This window comes from Columba livia, chromosome 1 (genome assembly GCF_036013475.1).
Source record: "Columba livia isolate bColLiv1 breed racing homer chromosome 1, bColLiv1.pat.W.v2, whole genome shotgun sequence".
NCBI lineage: Eukaryota > Metazoa > Chordata > Aves > Columbiformes > Columbidae > Columba > Columba livia.
In genome coordinates, this window is record NC_088602.1 from 210,920,798 (window position 1) to 210,946,827 (window position 26,030).

General features: G+C 53.4%; 2 protein-coding genes and 1 long non-coding RNA gene across 3 annotated transcripts in view; 2 read left to right on the plus strand and 1 right to left on the minus strand.

Moving 5' to 3' along the window:
* Positions 1 to 833: 833 nt before the first annotated feature.
* On the minus strand, positions 834 to 5,247 carry TSPAN33 (tetraspanin 33). The gene is made up of 8 exons (XM_021290192.2): positions 4,976 to 5,247; positions 3,764 to 3,821; positions 3,434 to 3,561; positions 3,249 to 3,323; positions 3,064 to 3,159; positions 2,626 to 2,754; positions 1,967 to 2,128; positions 834 to 1,675 (listed from the first exon to the last, which is right to left on the minus strand). The coding sequence occupies exons 1-8, from the start codon at positions 5,078 to 5,080 to the stop codon at positions 1,574 to 1,576; spliced, it is 855 nt and encodes a 284-aa protein (XP_021145867.2). The 5' UTR covers positions 5,081 to 5,247; the 3' UTR covers positions 834 to 1,573.
* Positions 1,841 to 4,244, plus strand: LOC135578256 (uncharacterized). The gene is made up of 2 exons (XR_010469739.1): positions 1,841 to 2,080; positions 2,908 to 4,244. It is a non-coding gene; the product is annotated as an uncharacterized LOC135578256 (long non-coding RNA).
* Positions 5,248 to 12,329: 7,082 nt separating the features above from the next.
* The window catches only part of TNPO3 (transportin 3), a 35,600-nt gene continuing 21,899 nt past the window's right edge, over positions 12,330 to 26,030 (plus strand). The window contains exons 1-3 of the mRNA XM_065049394.1: positions 12,330 to 12,572; positions 22,940 to 23,140; positions 25,873 to 25,946. Coding sequence (XP_064905466.1) covers positions 12,444 to 12,572; positions 22,940 to 23,140; positions 25,873 to 25,946 — 404 coding nt within the window. The 5' untranslated portion in view covers positions 12,330 to 12,443. The remainder of the gene's footprint in view (positions 12,573 to 22,939; positions 23,141 to 25,872; positions 25,947 to 26,030) is intronic.

A 26,030-nucleotide genomic window follows, 5' to 3' on the forward strand; every position in this document is an offset into this window, starting at 1 on the left:
GTGAGGAGTCACATTTGGGGAGGTGAAGTTGCTTTTTGGGCAAAAAGAAGCATTTTTGGGGGGAGAGCTGTTGTTTTTTGGGGTGGGACTTTTCTGAAGTTGCATTTTAGGGGAAGAAATATTTGGGGAGGGAGGGAAAAAGTCACTTTTTGGGGCACAGAGGGGACAGTTTGGGGTAGTTTTCCCAGAGTACCCAGCCTGGGGATGCTGGAGGGGACCGGGGACAGCCAGGGTCACCTTGGTCCCCAACAACCCTTTCCCCCTCTGGCCAAAAGCTGCATGGGGGGGACCAAACTCAGCAGAAGGAGGTTTCCCCGGTGCCTCCCGGCCGCACACAAAGAGCCGGCGCTGGGCCACGTCCCGACTCCCTCCGCGGCGGGGGGACCACCCAGCCCGAGGAGGAAAATAATCCTCCACCCACAATTTGCGACAGCTCCGAAAAGCGGCAGCGAGCCCGGGACCTGCAATGCTGGGGGGCAGCGGTGCCCCCCCCTCCCCAGCTCAGGGCACCCCAAAATCTTGAAGACTCTTTCCTGGGGTGGAATTCAGGTCCCCCGCCTTGCCCAAAGTCACCCCCGCCCCATAGCAGGGCAGAGAACGCCCCTCCAAATTTTCCGTGCTGGGGGGTTCTCTGTCTACCAGCTGGTTGTGCTGCCCCTTTCCCCCATTTTTTTGGGGGCCCCCCAGCACTGTGCTGTTGAGATGGGGGGGGCACTGCACGAGAAGGGGCTGGATTTGACACTGTCCACACCGAGCCATGGCATTGTCCCCCATGGTGTTGCCCCCCCCTGCTGATTAAGCAGCCCCCTCACTATGCAGCAGGGACCACAGGGTCCAGCCTTATCTCTCTTTATTCTCCATGAAAGCAAAGGGAAATCTCATGACACTGTCCCCACATGAGAGGGGACAGCATCTGTCCCTCCCTCCACACGGGGCTCAGCACCCTGTGGAGGGGTTCAAGCCCCACAAGGCAGAGATGGGACCCCCACCCTCGGATAATGTGGGGTCCTCACCTTCCTGTTCCTTCTTCCAGGGTGGACGTGCCAGCAATGGCTCCAGAAGTGTCTGTCCCCACCAGGCAGGGGCTGCAGTGCCCATGGACAGGGGGCAGGTCCCCAATTTGGAGCCAGCCCAGCCTCGGGTGAAGGCAGCTCAGTGCATGGATGAGGAGAGGACGGACAGATGGACGGACACCCACCTACAGCACAAGAGATGGGAAGCGTGTCCAAGTGCAAACCTGCTTCGTGCACAACCTGCGCACCAGCTCTCAGTCCTCCAGGACAGACGGACAGACAGCAGTTCACGGGGTGGCTCAGTCCACCAGGCAGCACAGCACAGCCCGGCTCTCGCACCGGCTGCCAAAGCCACAAAGTCCCCGTCTGTCCCTCTCCACGGGAGGGCAGCCACCACACGTGGATTCAGGCAGCCATAGTCCTGCACCAACCTCCCTCTTCTCCAGCAAATCCCCTCCAGCCCTTCCCACAGATCTGGGGTTTGGCAAAACCATCACTGAAGTCCCGGCTCCTCCTGTGCCACAGGGATGGACACCGGCGATGCCGCGATGTGCCGGGGCTCAGTACCAAGGGTCTGCCCGGTGTTGCTGGTTGTAGAGCTGCAGCTTGATTTGGTCTCTGATCTGGTTGATGAGGATCTGAGCCAGCAGGATGCCCACCAGCTGCAAGAGAGGGGAGGAAGAGGAAGAAGAGGAAAGGACGAGGAAGAGAAGGAAAGGAGGGTGCTGATGGACACCAGGCAGCATCACCCCACCATCCTACAAGTGGTTTACACATCTCCAGGCGACAATGTGCCTAATATTTACACCGCACCCCAAATCCTGCCCTGACTCCCCCGGGGTTACAATTAGACTCATCATTAAGGCATCTCCCAGATGACACAGCGAGCAAAGCAGAGCTGCAGGATGGTCCCTTCACCCCCCCCAGTCCCCAGGGGACGCAGCCCTGGTTACCTGGGGGACAGCCAGCCCCAGAGCGATGCCCCCCAGCAGGAAGAGGTTGCTGTGGATCCAGTTGACCAGCTTGTCGATGCAGCCGTTGGTGTAGATGAAGGCACTGGCCTCCAGGTAGCTCATGGCCTGCATGCCCTGCCCGCACATGGTGTTGATGACAGCCTGGGACAAGGGGGGGACAGGACACAGAGAGGCTGGTGACAAAATGCACCAGGCTGGAGGGGAGGGGGGTCCCTGCCTCTTGGGGGGCAGCTGTGGGGCAACAGGAGCCCTGCCTTTGGCACCATTCGGGGTGTCTCCTTCCTTTGGGCCAGCCCATCCTTGGTGTCCTCAGCCCCATCCATCCCGCACTGCGCTCTCTGAACACCCCCAGCACCCAAAAGGGACAATACCTGGGTGGGGGATTGCCAAGGGTCCCTGCCTGCCTGCAAAAAGCCCCCCCCACCGTCCCATGAAGGGGGAATTCATCCCGACCCCCCCTGCAGCACCCCCAGCTAAGGGTCCTCAAACCCAGAGGGTGATGTAGGGTTCTATACGTTGCCAGTGGTGGGTCCCTTCTCTTGGGGAGGGAACTCCAGGCTCAGTCCAGCCCCAAGGAACAGGGTGCAGAGTGTGGGTCACCCGAGGACGCCTGGTGTCCCCAAGGACGCCATCCTCACCTCGCCGTCATCCCGCAGGCAGCAGGAGAAGGGCACAGAGCAGCGCTCGCGGCTGGGGTTGGTGGTGGTGCAGTTGAAGTACATGTTCTGCGACCAGTCCTTGTAGGAGACACCCCCGCAGCAGCTGAACTGTGGGGAAGGGGACGGGGCGCTCAGTGTGGACCCTGGTCCCGCGGCAAGGGGGTGACAGGGGAGGTGTGACAACGGGACACAGGACCGCGGACTTCACGACCAGCGAGCGACAGCCATTTCCACTCTCCCCCTTTTTCTTTTCCCAACCAGGGCATCACCACAAACGTCAAATCCTGGAGGAGCCATCCAGCATCCACAACCTGGGGGACCCCACGGATTTAAAGCAAGGCCCAAGATCCCCCAAGCCTGACCCACACGTCCTTGTCCAACAGAGGAGATCCTGACCCCCCTGTGTCCGCCCCACACCTCCTTCTGCCCAAAGTCGATGAGGTTCTGCAGGTCAAGGTCATCCCGGTAATGCACGATGGCACCATTGATGATCTCGCTGACCTTCCCACGAGCCTGCAGAGTGGGACATCAATGAGGTTGTCACCCAACAGGACAGGCTGGGGGTCATCCAGCCCCCCACTGCTCTCCCCCTACAGCGATACCTTATCGGAGAAAACGAAGCCCAGCACGCCAGCTGCCAGCTGCAGGAGGAAGATGATGGTCAGGCAGATGGAGAACTGTGGGCAAGAGGAAGGTGATGGCGGGGCGGGCCACAGCAGAGATACCGTGGTCCCACGCCAGGGCGGGGGGGACACCCCAAAGGGACCCGCCGTCCCCGAGGACTCACCGTCTGCAGCAGACAGATGTTCTCCCGCAAGGAGCCAACGCAGCCGCAGAAGGTGATGAGGAAGGTGAGGACGCCCACCACGACCAGCAAGATGGCAGGGTCCACCGCCAGGCAGGCCATCGCCGCCTCTGCCGCAGCGAGTGTCACCGGCGGCCCCCCCAGCACCCCACATCCCCGGGGGGGCAGGGCAGCTCCCACCATCACCCCCCTCATGGGCACCCCCACCGTGGTGCCAGCTCAGGATTGATCCCACTCTCCCCCAGCCGGGCTGGGGGGCACTGGGAGGGTGTGACACTCACTGTGTCCCCCACCCAGGTCCCCCAACCTCACCTGCATGCTTCAGCAGCCGCGCGTAGACCCCAACTGCCACCATCACCATCGAGATCATCTGCAGAGCGGGATGGGGGGAGAAACTGTGACCCTCCCCTTCCCACTCAGGGTGTCCCAGCACCAGAGACAGACCCGCTGCCTCAGTTGCCCCTCGTCACCCCTCTACAGAGCCAGGTCATGGAGCTTTGGTGTCACAGGTGGGACACAGCCCACCGCCAATAGCACAGGCATGTCCCCACCTCTGTCACCCCTGTCCGCAACAGCCCTCCCCCCTCCCCCGCTGCGGGTGGTTGGACCTGGGGATGTGGATTGTCGGAAATGAGAAACTTCCTCAAAAATGTGATTTGAAATAGGGAAACAGCCCTCTAAAAAATTCTGACCCTCAAAAAATAACCAAAGCATAAAAAAAAAAGTACCCCCCCCAACCATTAAAAAAATTCACCCCCAAACTTTAAAAAATGCTCAAAAACATTAAAGAAAATCCAAAAAGACCCCAAAACATGGGAAATCGTATCTCCCGTGCAGGAGGTGTCCCTGGGGATGGGCTGGGGACAAGAGGGGTCTGTGTGTCCCCCCCCATTCTGCAGGGTTGTCACCTGCACAGAGTCAGAATCGGGCCCAGAGGCCATCATTTGGGTGACAATGGCACCTGCTGGGTGGGTCCCCCACATATGTCACCCCCATACTCGGGGGCTCCCAGTGTCCCTGCCCTGGGTGGCAGCAGGGGGACACCCCAAAGGGCTGTGATACCCCAAAGGGTGAGTTTGTGGACGGGAAGCAACAGGTTGGGGAGGGGACAGGGGACACCCAGGGGTGACACCAGGAGTATGGGTACCCCAAAAGTCTTCAGGTATGGGGGGCAATAAAGGGGTGTCCCAGTGAGGTCCTGGGGATGATGTGGGTTGTCTGGGGGTCTTGGGAGGGGTCAGGGATGGGGTGTCCCGGGGAATCCCCGGGGACGGGAGCTCCAGGGATGGAGGGGGGGTTCCCAGCATCCGGGGGGTCCCGATGAATCCCCAGAGGGTGGGGTGGTCCGAAGATGTGAGGTCCCAGTGGGGTCAGGGACGGGGACAGCCCGAGGTCCCCAGCGAGCCCCTGGGATGGCAGGTTGCCGGTGGGTTTCCGGGGATAGGGGGGGCCCCCAGTGTCCCCCCCAGGGATGGGAGGGTCGCCGGTGTCCTTCCCGGGGGTGGGGGTCCCGCTGTCACTCACCCAGAAGAGCATGTTGAAGAAGAAGAGCACGTACTTCACCACCGGGCTGACGAAGGAGAAATCATCCCCATGGGGACCGAGGCCGCCCGCCGCCCGCCTCGCCATGGCCCCGGGCCGAGCTCAGCCGAGCCGAGCCGAGCCGAGCTCAGCCGAATGGTGCCGAGCCTGGCCGAACCGAGCCGAGCCCAACCGAGCCGGTCACGGAGTCACCCGACCCCGCTTCGCAACCCCGCAGTGAGCGCAGCTCAGCCAGGCACGGTCCAACCCCCTTCCTTCGCTCATTGGCCCGTCTGTCTCACTCTGCCTTCCCATTGGTGGTGCGCCCCGTCGCTCATCCGCCGCTTTCTCCTCCCCTCCGAGCGCCGTGTGTCCCCGCCGCACCTGTTCGCGGCTCCGCGCCGCCTTAAAGGGCCAGCGCGCCCACTTTTCCGACCGCACGATGAGCCAGGGCGGAGAATCCCTCCCGGATGACCCCGCGGCGCCGCTTTCCCCAAAACTGCCCTAATCGTGCTGTCCCTGCCCCAGAGACCCCCCGCCCTGGAGTGATGATGGGGGGAACAGTTGCATTTATAATTACAATTGTAATGTATAATTGATTTCTGCCTTCAGTGACAGCCCTTGGGAGGGACACAAGAGGACAGCAGGGACATGGGAGAGCCGTTGTCCCTCAAACACGCTCAACGAGTGATTTGGCTGTTCCCCAAAAGCGCGCTGCCGTGGCACCAAATTTGCAGAAATCACTCCAAAATGAGCATCTATGACACCAAATTTGCTGAAATCAGGCAAAACAGGCAGTGGCCTCACAACACAGGGAAGTGAGAGCCCAAAGCCTCTGCAGGTTCCCTCTCGGCTGCAAAAATCTGCAAGCTGCGTAAAAAAAGGGACACTTTGGTGGATTTCTTTGTTTTTCCCTTTATTTTCAGGTGTCCAGTGTGACCCCTGAAGCCGAAGAGGAGAAGGAGGATGGAACCTTCCTCTACCACAACACTCCACCCCCTCATGTTCCATCTGCTCGCCTCATTTGCGTTAATTACCAGCTCAACGCGGGGAATCGGATCCAAACCTCAAATTCTAATTTTCTTCTGAATTTTTGCGTCACTCTTTTGGTTTTCGTGGCTGGTGTGGGAGAGGCAAGAGTTGTCCCATCACCGTGGCCTGGCCATCCCATCAAGGGGACAGGTCCCCTTTGTTTGCGGGGACCACCACCCTGGTTATTATTATATTTAATACATTTATTATTATATTTATTATTATTTCTCTCCCGTGCCAGGTTCATCAAGGCTGGAAACCCCCGGGGAGCAGCTGCCGGCGCTGAAACAGCCCTTCCTGAAACAAGGCGAGAACTTCAAGAAGAACAACTGAAACCAAAAATCCCCAACTTGCTTCTGGGGACACCGAGGTGCCACCACTCAGCAGGTCCCACCACCCAGGGACATGTTTGCTTTGGTTGCTGCTGAAAGAAGCTCCCGTGGTCCCAAAAATGCTGTGGTTGATGTTCCTGGGTCTCCAGAGAAGCCACCTCAGGCAGTCCACGAGCTCTTGGTGGGGTCGGACGTTCCCTGGTCCCACACAAGCACTGCTGCCCCATCCATGAAGAAGAAAGTGCCCCTGTTGGTCCATGGACGGTCCTCCTCTCAAATCTATGTGTCTGTCTGTCCCATCTCTATGTCCACCCGCCAGATTTGTGTGTGTCCCACCAGATTTATATGTCCACCCACCAAATCTATATGTCCAGCCGTCAGATCTGTGTGTCCACCTGTCAGATCTCTATGTCCATCCACCAGATCTGTGTCCAGACACCAGACCTAGATGTCCCTCATCAGATCTACATGTCCACCCATCAGATCCACTTATCTACCCACCAGATCTAGATGTTCAGCCGTGAGATCTGTACCTCCGCCCATCAGATCCACATGACCACCCATCAGATCTACATGTCCATCCACCAGATCTGTACGTCCAGGTGTAAGATCTGTGTCCAGCCATCAGATCTACATGTCTGCCCATAGATCCATGTGTCTACCCATCAAATCTGTACATCCACCCATCAGATCGACAGGTCTACCCATCGGTTTTATGCCCACCCATCAGATCCATGTGTGCAACCACCAGATTTATACGTCCAGATGTGAGATCTGCATGTCCACCCAGCAGATCTACCTGTTGACCCATCAGATCTATCCATCCACCCACTGGATCTACCCATTGACCCATCAGATCTGTCCATCCACCCACTGGATCTACCCATTGACCCCTCAGATCTGTCCATCCACCCACTGGATCTACTTGTTGACTCATCAGATCTGTCCATCCACCCACCGGATCTATATGTTCATCAATCAGATCTATACATTGATCTACGTGATGTGTCTCCATGCACGTGTCCCCATGGATGTCCCCCTATGGACATGACCCCATGGTTGAGGTGACACCCCTCTACATCTTCCTCCATCGGGGGTTGTGCTACTGTTCCCCCTGACCTGGGGGTCCCAGGGGACACCTCACTGCCTCTGCTGTCCCCTATGTGTTCCAGCCACTTCCTGCCTGCTCGTCCCTCCTGCCCCCTTGACCACGGTGTGACCCTGTCAGGGGGACCCCAACCCTGGTCCCCCCCGGCAGACCCCAAGAAAGGGACATTGGCCAACGGACGTCCCCAAATCCCGCAGCTGGGCAGGAGATGTGGCATTTGGGGACAGGGGACCCCTAATGTCACTCTGCTGTCCCCATCCTGTGTGCCACCAGCAGCCTCCAGCAGTGGAATTAACGGGATGTGGGACACGACTCGGGGGACACGGGTGTCACTGCACTTATGGGTGGGGGGTAGGTGTCTTTCCCTGGCAGCCCCCGGCCGAGTGCCACCACCGTGCGGGGACACGCGTGGGGACAGGGGCGGGAGCTGCTGGCGAGGACAGGGGCAGGGTGGGGACAGGGGCGGGGTGGGGACAGGGGCAGGGTGGGGACAAAGACGGGGCAGTGACGGGGACAGGGAGGGGACACACACGTGCGCCTCCCCCGACCCACGGCAGCTCCGCTGTGCCGAACACGGACGGGACACGTGACAAAGGGGCGTGGTCACGAAGGGCGTGTCCATGCCGTGGGGGGGTGGGGTGCGTAAATGGGCGGGTCGAGTGAAGGAGCGTGTCCATTGGAGGGGCGTGTCGGGGGCGCGTCTGTGGGCGGGGCCAGCCCCGCCCAGCCGGCGGCAGCGCCACCCAGTGGGTGTGTGGTTCGAGACCCCCCACCCCCCGATGTCTGATAGTTGTACAATCTTATATTATTTACAGAAGATACAATAATCATGTGGTTTATATTGTGTAAAAAATATAATTAGTCTATATATTTTATTATATGCAAAATCGATATGATTAATGCAATATAGATAATGTAATGTAATATACTGTAATGTAATATACTGTAATGTAATATATTATAATATACTATGCTAGACTAGACTAGACTAGACTAGAATTATAATAGAATAATAGTCTATCTATCTACCTACCAAGTCACTACATAATTGCCAATAGGAAAGTATATGTGTATATATATATATATATATATATATATATAAAGCAAATATATTGATTTAAAAATATATTGCAAGTTATTACCGAATTCCAGCTGATGACGTCAGTGTAGATGTGTGAACTGTTGCCTGTGCCCAAATAGAAATATCGATATGTAACTATAAATACATACGTATCCATATGTAATGATACATATCTAAATTTTCGTGGATAACTATAAATAGCTAAATACCCATTTATAACTATAAATATCTGAATATTCATATATAACTAGAAATATCTAAATAGCCATGTATAACTGTATATATATAAATATTGATACATAACTATAAATACCTAAATATCAATATATAACCATAAATATCTAAAAATCTATACATAACTATTTTTCTATATTGCGCGGTCGTGGATCCCACCAGACGCAAGGGCTTGGTGGCTTCATTTCCATTAATTTCTGTATTAAAATTACTATAAATTATTATTTTTGTGAATTACTATTTCTATAAATTACTATTCCTATTAATGACTGTTACTGCCTGCTATCACAATAGTATAAAATGCTATTAATATGAGTAATTATTAACATTAACATTAACATTAACATTAACATTAACATTAACATTAACATTAACATTAGTGGCAATAATACAGATTAATAGTAAGAGTAATAATACAGATTACTAGCAATAATACAGATTGCTATTAGTAATTACTATTATTAATTACTATATTAACCTGTATTTTCTTTACTACAGGTCACTATACATTACTATAATCCCTGTGATGGGTAAAGCAGGCAGGGATTAGAAATGTGTGTCCTTGGGTGTTGTAATACTCCCGAAAGTCAATAATTTGGGGTGCTGGGGGGTAATTACACCTAACGAGGTTGATCCCAGGATGCTCTGGGGTGGTTTCTAGTGACCACACAAATTTGGGATCTAATGGGGGTGAAGCAACTCAACAACCGGGTTTGTTACTCAACAGAGAAGTCGCATCGTAGGTTGGATGATCCAACCCCAGGAGAAGGTAACGAACGTTGTCATCATTAATAAACATGACCTAATTGTTATATGCTAATGATTATGAGAGGGAAAGGAAACTAAAGGAGTTTTCCCCCCAAGTTCTTCTTCATCTGGAACTCCTGGTTGGCCCCGCACTGGGTTTGACTCTGGGATGAGGAACAAGGTGGGATCAAGGAACCGGGAGGACAACCTGGCCAAGGGGTGGTTGGTCGCTCCGCTGCTCAGAAACAAGATCTTCGTTCCCTGGATGGTTGAGCATCTTCCAAGAAGCGTTTGGAAGGAGAACAGTCTCACAGCAGAGGATTCATTGGACAGTTCGTCCAATGGGCCACTGAGGATCATCTTTGGTACCCAAAGTTGAAGTTACACCATCAAAACTTGTCCAGATTGGACGATGAAGACCAGTCATCCTCTACCAGTTGCCTCAATCAACGACCACGCTGTCAAGGTGACGTTGCCACCTGTGATACGGGCAGGGACTGGTTGAGGTTTGGGACTCACTCGTCCAAGCGCCAAGTCCTGGTTGAGCTTTCAGAAGTTCCTTCAGGAAAACCATCGGGCTGGGGGTCACGAGGAATGTGGAAGGTCCACCAAATTCTTTGGGCTTCTGTCACCCCTCAGGTTGCCTTAGACGGGCATGTGGCACCATTACACTACTGGAAGTGGGAGGACACGTGTGTCACATAGAAGATCAACATCAGAGCTCTTCTGAGGTCTTTTGGACATCTGCTTGGGTGGTTGGACTGGATGATCTTTTGAGGTCCCTTCCAATCCCTGACATTCTGTGATTCCACCTGGATCCACCATCTGTAGCCCTAGACCTGTGTCATCAGACCGAGCCTTCATGTCCCAGGTGTCCCCTTTGACCAATCATGGTGTGCTGTGACCACCAGCATCTTCTGCAGTGCACTGAGGAGCAGGAGAGGACTCTCCCCATCTTCCAAACTCCATATTTGAAGGGTGAGTCTCCAGCGATGGGTCCAGTACCCAACAGGGAAGGAGTCGGTAGAGGTTTACCCCATGGTCACTCCCACAATAGGGAACGTTCCCACCCCAAGGCTGACCCAAAGCTCACCGGGAGCTCGTTACCACAATCCTCGTTGGCGTCTTCCTCCTGCGAGTCTCCCACGTAGGCCAAAGGCGTCTCCATGGATCATTGGGCCGTGGCCTCATGGTGTAAAACTTCATGTATCAAGAAACAAGGTGCCTCATCATGAGTAACCACCATGAGCTGAGCTTCTGGGGGTGGTTGTACAGGGGTCAGTTAATTATAACGAACCTGGGACGTGGCCTCACAGGATCCCTACGAGCTCCTCCAAGTCCTGAACTTTCCACGCCGTGTCGAAGCTCCTTCTCGTTGACCAGTGATCTCAACTTGGGTGTCTGCTGTGAGGTTTACACCCGAAAATCCAACTGTTGGGTGGAGTCCATGTCATTGACCCTTCGGGATGGAGGTGACACCTTCAGACCCTCCTGGAGGAACCTCCTCCTGTTAAAACACTGTCTAGATGTCGATGTACAACCACCCCAGTTCTGGTGGGGTTTGTTGGGTGTTCGGACAAGGCTGTGACACGGGGAATGAGACTGATGAGTGACACCCATCGTTCTCCATCCTAATTAAGAGAAATTATGGCCGTTGTGGCTCCAGGGCTAACGTGACCTTGTCCTGCATGAATTTTGGGGACAGAAAGGGGGTAGAACCTCCATTGGTGGTTTATCCAGAGACACCACGAGGTTTGAACCCGAGGATTCGCCGCCCACGTGCCCAACGAATGACTCATGGGCTGGGATTTTGATATATCCATAATTAATATATTTAAATTATATATGTATCCCCTGGATCCCGAAGCTGGATGGGGGGTGCAGGTCAGCCCAGCCTGTCCTGCACCGTGTTCCTCAAGGACACCCCAAAAACTGGCTCAATTTTGGGTCTTGCTTGTCATTTTCGGGATCATTTTGTGCCGGATTACTTGGTTTTAAGGAGAGGGGTCCCCGCTCTGCTGCCAGAGTTGAGATTTGGACCAAATTTGTGTGAATTTGTGCCAAATTTGGGTTTGGATCAGCCCCGGGTCAGCGTTTGGGGCTGGGGGGTGGATGGGACCCCCAGACTGGGATTACTGAGGGGTGGATGGAACCCCCAACCTGGGACTGGGGTAACTGGGGGATGATGGAACCCCCAGACTGGGACTGGGGTATCTGGGGGGCATTGGGACCCCCCCCCAGTTTGGGACTGGGGTATCTGGGGGGCATTGGGACCCCCAGTTTGGGACTGTGGTAACTGGGGGACAATGGGAACGCCTCAGACTGAGGTAAGTGGGGTGCAATGGGACCCCCCAGAGTGGGACTGGGGTAACTGGGGGGCCCCAAACTGGAACTGGGGTAATTGGGAGGCGATGGGACCCCCCCAAACTGGGATTAGGGTAACTGAGGGACCTCAGACTGGGACTGGGATAACTGGGGCAATGGGACCCCCCCAGTGTGAGACTGGGGTAACTGGGGTCCCCAACCTGAGACTGGGGTAACTGGGGTCCCTAAACTGGGACTGGGGTAACTGGGGTCCCCAACCTGAGACTGGGGTAACTGGGGTCCCTAAACTGGGACTGGGGTAACTGGGGTCCCCAACCTGAGACCGGGGTAACTGGGGTCCCTAAACTGGGACTGGGGTAACTGGGGTCCCTAAACTGGGACTGGGGTAACTGGAGGCCATGGGACCCCCCCAGTCTGGGACTGAAGTAACTGGGGAGCAACGAGATCCTGGCGGAAGTGAAGCGGAAGCGCAGCGTCCCGGAAGTGAAGCGTCCCGGAAGCGTATCCGGCGCGTGTTTCCGGCGGGGACGCCCTTCGCGGCCGCACAGCCCCGGTCCCGCTGCCGGAGGAGAGAGATGGCGGCGGGCGGCGGCGGGCGCTGAGGCGGCGGCCATGGAGGGCGGCGGGGCGGCCAAGCCCAGCCTGCAGGTGGTTTACCAGGCCGTGCAGGCGCTTTACCACGACCCGGACCCCAGCGGCAAGGAGCGGGCCAGCTGCTGGCTGGGGGAGCTGCAGCGATCGGTGAGGCCTGGCGGGGCGCGGGGCCGAGGGGACGGGGCGTGAGGGGACCGAGGGGCGTCAGGGGACGGAGCGGGGGCCGCTCCCTCCTGCCGCCCCACAGGGGGCCGGTGCTGCCTCCTCAGGGCCCGGTGCCGCGCGGGGGAACCCGGACCCGCCTCAGGCTCCATCCCGGGGGCTCCAGCGGGTCGGGGGTTCGAGTCCCGCGTGGGGGTCCCGGGTTCGAGTCCCGCGTGGGGGTCCTTGGTTCGAGTCCCGCGTGGGGGTCCCGGGTTCGAGTCCCGGGTTCGAGTCCCGCGTGGGGGTCCTTGGTTCGAGTCCCGCGTGGGGGTCCTTGGTTCGAGTCCCGCGTGGGGGTCATTGGTTCGAGTCCCGCGTGGGGGTCATTGGTTCGAGTCCCGCGTGGGGGTCCCGGGTTCGAGTCCCGCGTGGGGGTCCCGGGTTCGAGTCCCGCGTGGGGGTCCCGGGTTCGAGTCCCGCGTGGGGGTCCCGGGTTCGAGTCCCGCGTGGGGGTCCCGGGTTCGAGTCCCGCGTGAGGGTCCCGGGTTCGAGTCCCGCGTGGGAGTCCGGGTTCGAGTCCTGCGTTCGAGTCCCGCGTAGGGGTCCCGCGTGGGGATCCCGGGTTCGAGTCCCGCGTGGGGGTCCTGGGTTCGAGTCCCGCCATCCCTGGGGAGCCCCAGCCCCGGCCTCTGTTTGTTCCCGCCACCTCTTGTTTGTTTTAACTGCAGCGCTGACGTGTTTGGTGTGGGGAACAGCTCTGGGGGGTGTTGGGGGGAAAAATTTGGGGCTCAACCCGACTTTGGGGGGATGGTGAGGGAGCACAAGCCCCCTTGGGGTCTGTAAGTGATGCACAACAAGCTGTTTCTCCCCAAACTTGAGCCTTGTGACTACATTTTTGATTCAGTGTGTGTTTTCTACCCTCGGGGGAAACAGGTTTGTTCCCTCAGGGGGCGACTTTGGTTTTGACTCTGTCCAGTGGTGCCCAAGGCCAGGGTGAGGGGCACCGGGCACAGACTGAAACACAGGAGGCTCCATGTGAACACGAGCAGACACTTGTTTGCTGGGAGGTGCCAGAGCCTGGCCCAGGCTGCCCAGAGCGGGTGTGGAGTCTCCTTCTGTGAGCCATTGCAACCCCTGGGATCCTGTGTGATCTGCTCGGGGACCCTGCGTGAGCAGGTGGGTTGGACCGGATGATCTCCAGAGGTCCCTTCAACCCCAACCAGTTTGGGATTCTGTGATGTTGTGTTTTTTCTCCTCTCCAAAGCCCCTTGTTTCTCCCCGTGCTGCTCCATCGCTGCCCTTTGCAGCACCATGGGGTGTCATTTTCCTCCTTTGCTCTTCCCCCAAAATCTTTGGTGCCTTCCCAGGAGAAACCCAATGAGTTTTACCTGGCGTCCCGTGACTCCTGGAGGAGCGAGGTGAGGTCCTCCTCACCGTCTCTTTATCTCAAAGCCCAAATTCCCTGGAGCGCAGCAGCGAGTTCCCTCCCGAGCGGGTTTGGTGGAGCTCCACCAACTTTCCACCATCTGGTAAATCTTTAGACCATTTCTTATCCACAACCTTATATATTTTCCTTTTAATTTCTTTAAATTGAGCGCGCCACACAGTTACATCCCCAGGTACAACAGAAGTTTGCAGCGGTGGTTTTATCCGCAGCAAATGGCAGGAGAATTTGGGTTCCGCGAGGGGGCTCGGCGCCCATCGGCAGCGGGTCCGGCCCCACGGCTGGTTCTTCGGTGGGTCCGAGCGCCGCCGGCCGTGGTTGCGCCCATTGAAATATCTCATTTGTGTTAAAAAAGGGAGGTTGTGATTTCAGAGATGATTCCTCTTCCAGAAACAACCACAATTTCGGATTTCACCCCTACCCGGTGCCGGGACAGGCGGCCGGAGTGGGTTTGTCTGTGTTAGAGCCCTGTGGGCTGCGCTTGGTACAAACAGCCCCGTCAAAAGGGGAATGTGACATATTTGGGGCTTATTTTTTAATACCCTGATCACCCATAAGAATGGGATCCCTCCTCTTGTGGAAAGCCTTGGGGTTTGCTTCGCTCCGTTGGGGTTTCTCTGGGCTGTTACCTGTGTTGTCTGGGTTGTTTCTAATAGAAACGGCAGGTTCCCGTGCGTGATTTTAGGCTCCGTGTTCCTCTGCGGTGTCTCCGCGCTGCTCCCTTGCCTGTTGCGCGAAGGGATCCCGTTGGGTTATGGGAGAGGAATCTCTTTCCTGTCTCTTCTCGGGTGTTTTAAACCCAGCGATGAGCCGGCTCAAGCCCAGGTTAACACATTTCTGCTTCTCGCTTTTTATTTGTGCCTATTTGGCCTTTCAGAGGTTTATCTGCCAAGTCTAAGGATCAATTCAGATGATTTTCCGCACCTTTGGGCGCTCTGGGGCGCAGCCTGGTTTCCCTCAGCACCTTTACCTTGTTTAAATTACCGTTCACTGAGTTTATTCCGACTTTCAGGCACAAGCCAGAGGAAGGTGAGCAATTTTATAGCGTTAACATCAGAACAGGTGATGAATTGGACTCAGGGCTGGTCAGCCCCCCATTTCTCATTAAGAAAAGATAATTACGCTGAGCTCGTCACCCTGTGCGTGACCTTAACCCGCGGGACCCCAAAGCCACCGTATGGTACAAGTTTGTCCCGACTGCGTTAAAACCCCCTGGAAGTTTTACTGATGATATTATGCAGCTTCTTCGCACCTTCTCGCTGCAGGTACGAGGTGGTTTGATCCCTGCGCCTAAACGGGAGCTTGTGATCAGAGTTTTGGGTGGGATCGGGGGTGTGAAGCTGCTGGGCGAGCTCTCGCCAAACAGAATCTTGTCATCAAGACGAGAATGGAAGCGGCGGCGGCTTCTTTATGAGACAGAATGGGAGGATTGCACTTAACCAGCAACGTCAGCTCCGTCCCGTCCCAGATTAGCGCTGAGTTTAAAATCAGGATTCTAAAGCAGGAAACTTCCAGCACACGTTGCATAGGATGGTGAGAAGATTCAGACCATGCCGGGGACACGTTTGCCCCTCGACGGCCGCAGGACGTTCGCTGCAGCGAGTGCCTGGTTGGGAATTAAAGGTCTTTCTGCTGTTTTTGTTGTGGAGAGAGGCTAAACGGAGGTGTTTAATTAGCTGCGTCGCTCTGTACTCGCGAGACAAGCTGCAGCCTGAGCCGGCCGCTCGCTCTCGGGTCCGAAGGCAATTCCTGAAATTAAACCCTTTCCTCCTCGTACAACTCGTTAGGCGCTCTCGAAGATGCGAGTACTCTAATATAATGTATATAGAGGTTATAAATGGATAATACGGAGTTTTTATCCGTTTTTAGAGCTCCATGTCCTTGCAGAGGTGAGGGCTGGGCCAGGAGCCTCGCTGGCGGGACGTCCGCATTGGCCTCTGGGTTTTAGGGGAAAAACTGAAAGTCAAAACTCCTTCACCATCTTCCTGCTGCTTTCACCCCTTTTCTCTCTCTTTACCAACATGTTCCTGAGCTGCGGCGTGCGAGACATCGGCTTTATGAAGGTTCAGCCCGGCGATGGGCTTCACGTGGGGGGTTTTGTGTCCAGCGCTGGACCAGGCGCTCGCTTATCGTCCCTGTTTTGTGAATAAAACCTCCTCGTGCCTCAAGCTGCATCGAGCCGCTTGGGTTTAATAACCCGCAACTCCTTCCTTTGGACTCGCTTCTCTTCCAAACCATCTCCGTGCAAATTACGCCCGTCATTGAATATTCCTCAGTTATTATCGGCCAGGATGGCGCTTGGTGAGGCGCCCGGTTCGTGACGTTGGAATCGAGCAATGGGGTCTTGGTTGGTTATTTCCATTTGCCGCTGTGGGGATTGGGTGGTCACTGATTATTTTTGGCGTTGCTGTGAGTTGTGGTGCTGTCTGAAGGTCGTGCCGTTTGCCAGGACGATCGTCACACACTTGAGCCATCGTGGGGACGAGAAGTTAAAGCTTAATTGTTAATTAGTGTCGGTAAGGTCACTAGTGGCGATCGGCCTGGATTTGTCCATCTACAGCCTCGTTCTTCCCTTTAATTGCTAATTATTTTGAGGGAACGAGGCGTGCTGTAACGGGGCGTCCCAAAGAGCAATTGTGAGCTTACCCGTGTCTTGTGCAGCGCTGAAAAGGTCAGATTTAGGTAAAAGTTTCCCCAAACCACAGAATTTGAGGATCATTCAACCAGCAAACCAACACTTTTTGTTTGGAGTTGCGCGAAGGCGATTCCAGACTTGTTCAGTTTTATTTAATCCAGAGGAATTGTAGGGATTAAACTCGCTTTAACCATACTCAGCTTTCCGATCCCGATTTCTGAAGTGTTTCTTGGTTCACGTGTCATCAGCGCGGGGTGTTCGCGAACCGTGCGGTGCACGAGAGCAGCTGCGAGTTGGCGTGTTGTTTTCCTTTTCTCGTTGTGGATTAAGTGCAGGTTGGTTTGTGGTTTAATGTTCATTCATCGAGCGCTTTCTAGGAGGCGGAAATTCTGTGCGGCTTGCGGCCAGAAAAGTTCATTTAAGTGGCTGACACAGATTTCCTTCAGTCTGTCCGTAAAATTACTTTGTTGATATTATTGCGTACAAGTATTAACCCCTGATTAAATTAAAACAAACTAGATAAGGGTTCCCTCTTGTTTATAAACACCGTTTAAAGCTTTTTAATTTTAAGGTGATGGAAAGTCAGTATAAAGTCCCCACGTTGCCTGCACGTGGATCGAGAGCATCATGGAATCATTGAATTGTTTCGGTTGGAAAAGACCTTCAAGATCGAGTCCAACCGTTAACCCAACACGGCCAAGGCCACCTGGAAACAACGTCCTCAAGAACCTCGTCTACGTGACCGTGTCCCTCAGAACCTCATCAGGCTCGTCACTCTTCTAAATACCTAATTTCCCCCCATCCCTTCCTGAAATAACATCACAGAATCACAGGGAATAAGCACCTCTGAGGTTCTCCGGTCCATCCCGCTGCTCAGAGCAGGTGTTGAGCTTAGATCCGGTCCCTTGGCAGTGACAATGTGGCCATTGCTCAAGCCATCCTGGTCAGCAAGGCTTGAGCCTGACCCAGAATTGACGTTTCAGATGAGCAGCAAACCAGTATAAATGTGAAATCCCCAGTTTCACAAGAACTCCAGTTGCTGGTTCCCCCTGTAACCAAGTACCCAAGGACGGCGTTACTGGCCTTGATCTGGTGGGTTTTTTTGTTGGCTGGTTGTACTGAGCACAAACCCGAGTGGAGGCTGTGGAGGGATGTCTGGAGTCCGTGGTATTTGCCCCAAGGCCTCTTCTGATCCAAGTCCTGGGTTTTTGAAGCATTAAACTTTCAGCGTCAATAAATTGGCTCATATCTGGCCAGAAGGAGCAGGTAGAAAAGGCTGTGGAGAGAGAACGGTGTGTCTTCTGGAGTGTCGGTGCAGAAGACAAGTTTCCTGACCAACCTACGAGAAGGTGGCCGGTGTGGTGGGTGTAGAAAGCAGAGGATGTTCCTTGATGTTTAACACGTCTTCCAGCGCCGTGTCCCGCGGTATTCCGGTAACCCAGGTGGAGAGAGGTGGACCTGATGGTTGGGAAACCCTCCCAATCAAACTGTAGTGGTCATGGGCCTGAAGTCCAGCTGGTGGCCAGTTACGATTGACATTCCTCAGGAGTTGATACTGGTGTGGCTACTGCTGAACGTCTTCGTTCATTATCTGGATGATAGGAGGGATGCACCCTCAGCAGGTTCATGGATGACGCCAAGTTGGAGGAGTGGTTGATGCGCTGGAGGGACCTCGGTGGGTGGAGGAACAGGGTCCTCCACCGGTTCAGCAAAGGCCAACTCAAAGTCCTTTCCCCAGGATGTGAAAACCCCTCGAGCGGGTCAGACTGGGACGACCGGCCGGAAAGCAACGTTGTGGTTTGGGGTTTAGGAAACCGAATTGTCCCTGGGCTGCGTTAGGATGGACCAACCCTCGGACAAAGACCCGCGTTGGGAAGGTCTCCGTCCCTGGAGACATTGACAGCTTCCCTCAACAAGCTTGACTTAAACTGCTTCTGCTTCGCGCAGAGGGTTTGAGCAGCGGGCTCCAGGTCTGCTGCTCCCAATCTCCGTTATTCCGGGATGCCGAGTTTTTTGCTGTTTTATCAAAGTCTTCTTTGTAAATCACCTGAGGTGAAGATTTCCTGCGGGAGCACTCGAATCCTTTCAAGGGATGGCTGGGAGATTATCATTTGGGGACAGAAAATGCAAGTTAAACATGTTGGGGGAAGTTTAGAAGAAAATGCTGCAACTGCAACAAGGTCTTACCAGAAGACCCACCGTGTGTTTTAATTTTGAGCTGGAAGCTCTTGATTCTCATAACTCCTACAACTCATAATTCACCTTTGAGGTGTTTTGGTGTCGGTCTCTTAGACGGGTGCTGAACAAGTGAGATATTTCGGGGATCTTTGCTGGGTTCCGTCTCCAGTCCTGGCCTCATGGTGGAACTACGAGGAGCACACAGGTTACCATCTGTTTTCTCAACGACAGGTCCCTTTCCCCTACACCGCTCTCCAACAGGTTGTTCCCCAACTTATACTGGAACCTGGGGTTGTTCCTGTTCCTCTTGGTGGTTTCTGGTGTGGACACACCATGGTTTGTGGAACGGGCCCACAACCGGAGGCAGGGAGGTGGTTCTGCGCCAGGGCTGCTGCATGTGTCCTCCTACCTAAAATTCTTCTGCCTCTTGGGTATCGCATCATCATCTGAGCAGAAGAGGCGGCGTTGCCCAGCTTTGAGAGCCACTTATGGCCCCCAGCCTCCTATTTGAGGTCCCCAACCTTGCATTTGGGGTCTCCAGCATCTCGTTTGAGGTCCTCAGCCTCCCGTTTGAGGTCTCCAACCACCCAGCTCCTCTCTCCAGGACCAGCTCATCTTTCCAGCTCTATTTCCACCCAAGTCCAGGCCTGAGGTTCTTCACATTGAGGCTCTTGCGTCAAGGCTCAGGTGGCACCATCGTCGGTCCTTGCAGAGCTTTGTGAGGATGGGGTTGGGGGTTGATGTGGGTGCGGGTGGTTTGGCCATGGGCTCCTCATTCTGCCCACCTGCGTTTTTCATTCCACTCCCTTGGAAAAGGTTTTGATTTATATAAAACTTGTTTTTGGCAGATGCCACCGGCACGGCGGAAAGTGACGGAACTGCAGAAAACCAACAGTAAAATGACAAAAAACACATTTGATTTTTTTGCACGTGTTTTCAATTATAATTTTCTAGGTTTCTAACACTACAAGTCTCCTCTAAATGGATCCCTCATCAACCCCTTCGTTAAAATTGAAAGAAATACTGGTTTGTTTGGTTGTTCTTTGCAGGGAGGGCTTTTCCTGGTGTGAAGATCCCTGGGCTCCCCTTGTTTACAGCTTTGCCTCTTCTTGTTCCAGCCGCATAAACACCCGACTCGTATTTCATCCTGGGATTAAATGTCAAGCAAATATTTGGCTCTTTAGCGGCGCGTTTTGGTTTTTACCCCCCTCCAGAACGCGGGGACGTCGAGACAAAACCCTTTGGGTGGTGAATCTCCATACCCTGAGCTGCCTTCTTGCCTTATGCGTGTCATTTATTGCTTGATTTTTACATCAAAAGTACAATTTGAACCCTGGTGTGAGATGGTAGAAGCAGATTTTATACCCGGAGCAAGATTCTGGGTAGATAAATGCTGGGGGACCGGAGGAAACCGAGATGTAAACGTCTTACGTAGAGGTGGGAACGACAGCTCGTGGTTTATTTCTAATATCGCAACACCCCTCGGCTCCTTCCGCCCCCGGAGCTTCAGAACTTCCCTGCGAGATACCTGGAAAACAGCCACATTTTGGGTTGAAAATCCTTCATAAAGTAACGGGAGCCTCATATTTGAGTCATTTATAATATTATTGGTGTTTCCCCCACAAGCGCAAGTCTATGGGGCAGCGCCGTTACCCTATACGGGAGGATGGAGGAGACATTACGCAACAAAAACAAAGAATAGTTTGGGTTGGAAAGCCAAAACTGCTTCATTTTGCTCAGATGAGGTTGTTGTTCACCCCCAAAAAATTCCCCAAATAATGTTAATTTGCGGAAATACTCGGTTGTTCTTCAAGATGCAGGTCGGGTATTTGATACCCAACCCATATAATCACCTGTGGAGCCGAGGGTGCGGAGCCAACATTGCAGCTCTTTAACAGCTTCTATAACTCTCCAGCAAAAATTTGGACCAAGCAAATACCTTCTTTTAGTCATTCAGTCATTAGAGATCACAAACCCATTAATAATTTTACCATTTTTGCGGAATCAGCGGCTTCCGGATGGATTATTGTGCTCTGGCAGAGCCGGGGCTCTTCGGCTTTCATTTTCTCCTCATTCCATCCCCATCCCTAATTGTGCAATTCTAAACACCCTGGAAAATACGTCTGTTAATAAGGTTTTTAATACGAGTCGCATACAATTCTAGTTATTTAGTTTCTTAAGAAAGACTCTTTATTTATTACAATCTTGGCAATTACCCGGTGAGTAGAAATTAACCCCGAGGGACGTTTCTGTTGGAAACGCATCCGAACTTTTCTTCCTGCCCATTATTGAAGTTGAGGGGGGTTTTAATTGTGAAATCAAATAATTGGGGGCGCAGGGCAGCCCCCTTAGGTCCCTGCAATGCAAAAATGTCCTGGTGTTCAGGAAAATAAGAGTTTATCTTTCCGTGCTTGGGCCGGGGTGGTTCCCTTCACCGTGCTGCTGGACCTGGATACTCTATAGGAAAATACGTACATAAAGTCCTTCTCTGTGGTGGTTTTGGGGTCCCATCTCGCCATGTTTTTGGGGAGCTCCTCCTTTTGGGGTGTGATGTTTGTCCATCTGTAATATTGGTCGGAACCACCTTTCATCTCCCCCAAATGAAAAAGAATGAGCAATATCCGCCACCCTCCAGTGCTGTGACTTGATTTTCTATCAGAGAGAGATTTTTGGGGTGATTTTTGTAGTGATGACAGTGATAGAAAATACAATTAGGTGGTGTTGGACGTGGTCGGCCTGTTCCTTCACACACGAGTTGATTAGTTCGAGCTTAATTACACACAAATTCAAATTTCAAGCATTTTAGCGAAACGAACCTTGGGTTTAATTTTGAAGAAACATCAAACGTTCTTACCCAAAGTAAAATACGTTGTGGATGTTCCAGGAAACAAGGAGCATTTTATTGGTGAGTCCTCGGAAGATCTCGTTCCGTAACAGTCCCCAAATCCACACGTTTCTCCCCAATCTGTCCCAGTGTTTCTCTCAGATGGTGTCACGGTCCGTTCACAATGGACTCGTGATGGTTCTTTTACCTTCATCTCCGAGCGCAAAATTAAGGCGACCAAAATGCCAAGGGGTTATAATTCAATCAAGCAGTGTTACTTTATTAATTTGCCCGTAAAGCGGCACACGATAGAGAGACAGAGTGAGAAAAGAAAGGGGAAAGAAACAGGGAAAAGTAAAGATGAGCAATGAGGTTGCGTTTCTCACCATCCAGTTCCAGAAGCTCCCTCTGGTCTCCGGTCCCGTGGAGTCCGGCCGGTCCTCCGTCGTGGTTCGGGATCCTCTGGCGGGAAGATCTTCACCCGTGTCCATTCTGGAGTCACCGTTTATGCTTCTTCACCCCCTCGCTCCCATTGTTTCAGGCCAGTCTGCCTTCATTTCACAACCCAGGCTCGTGCTGCGCAGGCTCGAAGGATTCACGCTTTCTTTTGCCAGCGCTTACGTGTCCAGCATTCAGGGTCTGTCTCTGGTGCATTGGGTGAGCTCAGGCCCCTTGGCGAGCTCTGGGCGTGCTCCTTGTCATTGGCCATTGTTTGGGGAGCAGGTGAGGGACACGTGTGACTGAGGCCGCAGGTGAGAACACATCTTGTGGACGGCAGCTCTTGTCCCTGGGTCGAAGAGACCCCCATAACAACAGCTTTCAGGAGGCGGGGGCTGGTTTGGCTGGAGAAGCAGGCAAAGTCCACACAGCAGCCATTGTGAGCAGGAGCCCCCGTATCGGAGAAACAGTGCAACACAATGCTTCTGCTCGGGCCTCTCTCCAAGTCCTTGTCCATCTGTTCTTTCAGTCAGGGCTTCAGTTCTCCGAGTTCTTGATGGAGATGGCCAGGCAAATACTGCTCCATCTTCGGACCGACTCTCACAGATGGACCCGCCAACTTCAATCTTTCAATTACATATCATTATTGTTTTATATTTATCCAGTGATTTGTCCGTCTCTCTGGTTTTATTCCCGCGTGACAAGCACAGCAGTTATCCACAAACCCACTTTTGTTGCTCTTTGCTTCAAGGACACTCACGGGTTTGCTCTGGTGGGCTCTCCCGGTGCTGTTTCCCCCAGGGGAACGCGGTTTTTCCCCGTGTCGCTGAATCCGCCGCGTTTTCCCGCAGGTGCACGCCTGGGAGATCTCGGACCAGCTGCTGCAGATCCGCCAGGATGTGGAATCCTGTTACTTCGCGGCGCAGACCATGAAGATGAAGATCCAGACGTCTTTCTACGAGCTCCCCACCGACTCCCACGCCTCCCTGCGGGACTCCCTGCTCTCCCACATCCAGAACTTGAAGGATTTGTCCCCCGTCATTGTCACCCAGGTGAGTGTGGTCACAGCGGTGTTTGGATTTCTTAAAGAGAAGCATGACTTGAGAGTTGGGTGGTGGGTTCGCTCTGTATGTACTGCATGGGGAAATGCGCCAATGCAAATGCTGCTGATCTTCTCTCCAGGTGCCTGTATCAGTTCATAAAGCAAACTTTCAGGGGTTTTCTTTCCCCAATAACCGGCTGTGCCGCCATCCAGAGACCTGGACAGGCTGGAGAGTTGGGCAGGGAAACATTTAATGAAATAGAACAAGGGCAAGTGTAGAGTCTTGAACCTGGGTAGAACAACCCCAGGTTCCAGTATAAGTTGGGGAATGACCTATTAGAGAGCAGTGTAGGGGAAAGGGACCTGGGGGTCCTGGGGACAGCAGGGTGACCATGAGCCAGCACTGGGCCCTTGTGGCCAGGAAGCCAATGGGACCTGGGGTGGGTTAGAAGGGGGTGGTCAGTAGGTCAGAGAGGTTCTCCTGCCCCTCTGCTCTGCCCTGGGGAGACCACACCTGGAATATTGTGTCCAGCTGTGGCCCCTCAGTTCCAGCAGGACAGGGAACTGCTGGAGAGGGTCCAGCGCAGCCACCAAGATGCTGGAGGGAGTGGAGCATCTCCCGTGTGAGGAAAGGCTGAGGGAGCTGGGGCTCTGGAGCTGGACAAGAGGAGACTGAGGGGGGACTCATTCCTGGGGATCAATATGGAAAGGGGGAGTGTCAGGAGGATGGAGCCAGGCTCTTCTGGTGACAACCAGGGACAGGACAAGGGGCAATGGGTGCAAACTGGAACACAGGAGGTTCCACTTGACTATGAGAAGCAACTTGTTGGGGGTGAGGGTGGCAGAGCCTGGCCCAGGCTGCCCAGGGGGGTTGTGGAGTCTCCTTCTGTGCAGACATTCCAACCCGCCTGGACACCTTCCTGTGTAACCTCATCTGGGTGTTCCTGCTCCATGGGGGGATTGCACTGGATGAGCTTTCCAGGGCCCTTCTGGTCCCCGACATCCTGGGGTTCTGTGAATGTGTGCAGTCTGTGTCCTGGAGTTCTGCACACAAGCTCTCAGGCGATGCCGTACCCGTCACACTGCAAACATCCAGGATTCCTCTTTCCCCGATAACCTTTCACTCCGGGGTCTGTATTTTAAAACTCCAACGGCGAATTTTCAGCCAAGTCCTCGTGAGCATTTACAGAGCAGGATTTCGGGAGACAAGATTCTCAGAAAGTAAAAGATTTGATGGAGTAGAATAGCAGAAGGGCTGGCTCAAGCTGCACAGAGGTCCGCCCCAGCATAGAAAACTACTAACTTTATATATATATCCTTATATACTTTATATGTCTTTATATACTATATATATACTTTATATGCTATATCTTTACAGACCAGCAAAAAAATCAAGACAATGAAATTAAACGGTATTCCCTGAAAATAAAACAAACCGTTTCAGAACAAACGCGAGGCCTTGGTACTTACTTTAAACATGTTCTTTAAGCTCCAATGGCTGTTTGCTGCTCCCCTTATCTACAGTTACACTGAATAAAGCTATAGCTGAATGGAAAGTTAAATGTATTGACGAGGTGTTAATGTCTACATCTCGTTATTTGCGAAGGTAACTACAAATAGCGCTGTGCCACAAACTGGTTCCTTGACCAACAGTTGCTTCAGCGTGCGATGAACGGGTTCATTCTGAAGCTGCTCCCCATCGGACCCCTTTCCCGGACTTGTTTTTGGTCCGTATCCCCGACGGTGCCATTCTGTCTGGATAAACCCTTTCTTCTCAGCGAAGTGCAAAATAGGCCTGGCTTTGCAGTGTCTGCCATGTCTCTGTCCGCCTTAGATCCTTGTTTTCCCACTCAGTTCCATATTTCCCAGCAAAATGCAAGCTGGGCTTTATCCTGCAGGTGTTCAGTGCAACCTGCAATTGCTTTTGGCAAATACGAGCTTAAAATTTTAGCAAATCTCATCTGCTAAGTGACACGAATCAAAGAGTATGTTAGAAAATCCTACTACCTTATATCTCTAAATAATGCGTTACATTTGGTGTGCATGTACTGAAGTGAAATGACTGATATTGAGCTTGAATTGGGCTCATCCACTGACTTCCGAGTAGTAAAACCATCGCCGTACAGCTCACTTATTTAGCAGGGGGAGCTCAAAGTGGCTCATCCAAGGCTGAGGCTGCTAAAGCCCGGACTATCTAGTCTTAACTTGCCGTTAAGAGCAGCCTGGTAGCCAGGCTTGTCTCACAGCGCCGCTAGAGCCGTTCCTAACGTTAATCACGGGCTTAGGGGAGGGAGAGGAGATGCCGCAGGTCACGGCGATGCCGCCCAGCTCCGCTTTTATCACTTCTCACTTTTTTATGAAACAAAACCCCTTTTTCTCCCTTATTTGCTCCTCCAGCTCAGAGAATAGAGAAGATCGACGCGTGTCTCCGAGCACGGAATTGTTTCCCCTCCTTCATTGTGTGGTTCTTTAGTTCAATCAGTTACTTTACCCTCTTGTTTGCTGTTTGCAGAGCTCGGGGGGCCGGTTTTACCCCCAAATAGCAGCGAACATCACCCCATTGGGGCGGTGGGCGCTCCACAGGGATCGCGCAGATAAAACAGGGGTATTGTGAATGAATGTCGGTGTAACCCGCCCAGCGCAGGTCTGATGGTCACAGCCCCGTCTCCTCTCCTTTTGGGCCGATTTCTTCAGTCGCCACACTTAGCTCTGCTTATTTTTTGTCTTTTTGTCCCCTTGCAGCTCGCTTTAGCAATAGCAGACCTTGCCCTGCAAATGGCTTCTTGGAAAGGCTGCGTACAAACACTGGTTGAAAAGTAAGTATTTTCTATGTCCTTCAACTCTTCAGTTGTTTCTCGAGGAAACCTTGGGTGGGCGGGACCTGTGTCACCCCAAAAGTC

Coding starts and splice junctions, on each gene's coding strand:
- TSPAN33 (XM_021290192.2), bottom strand. CDS start 5,080: ATGGCGAGGCGGGCGGCGGGCGGCCTCGGTCCCCATGGGGATGATTTC. Junction 2,129..2,625: donor GCCTGCGGGATGACGGCGAG/GTGAGGATGGCG, acceptor CCCTTGTCCCAG/GCTGTCATCAACACCATGTG. Junction 1,676..1,966: donor TGGGGCTGGCTGTCCCCCAG/GTAACCAGGGCT, acceptor CCTCTCTTGCAG/CTGGTGGGCATCCTGCTGGC.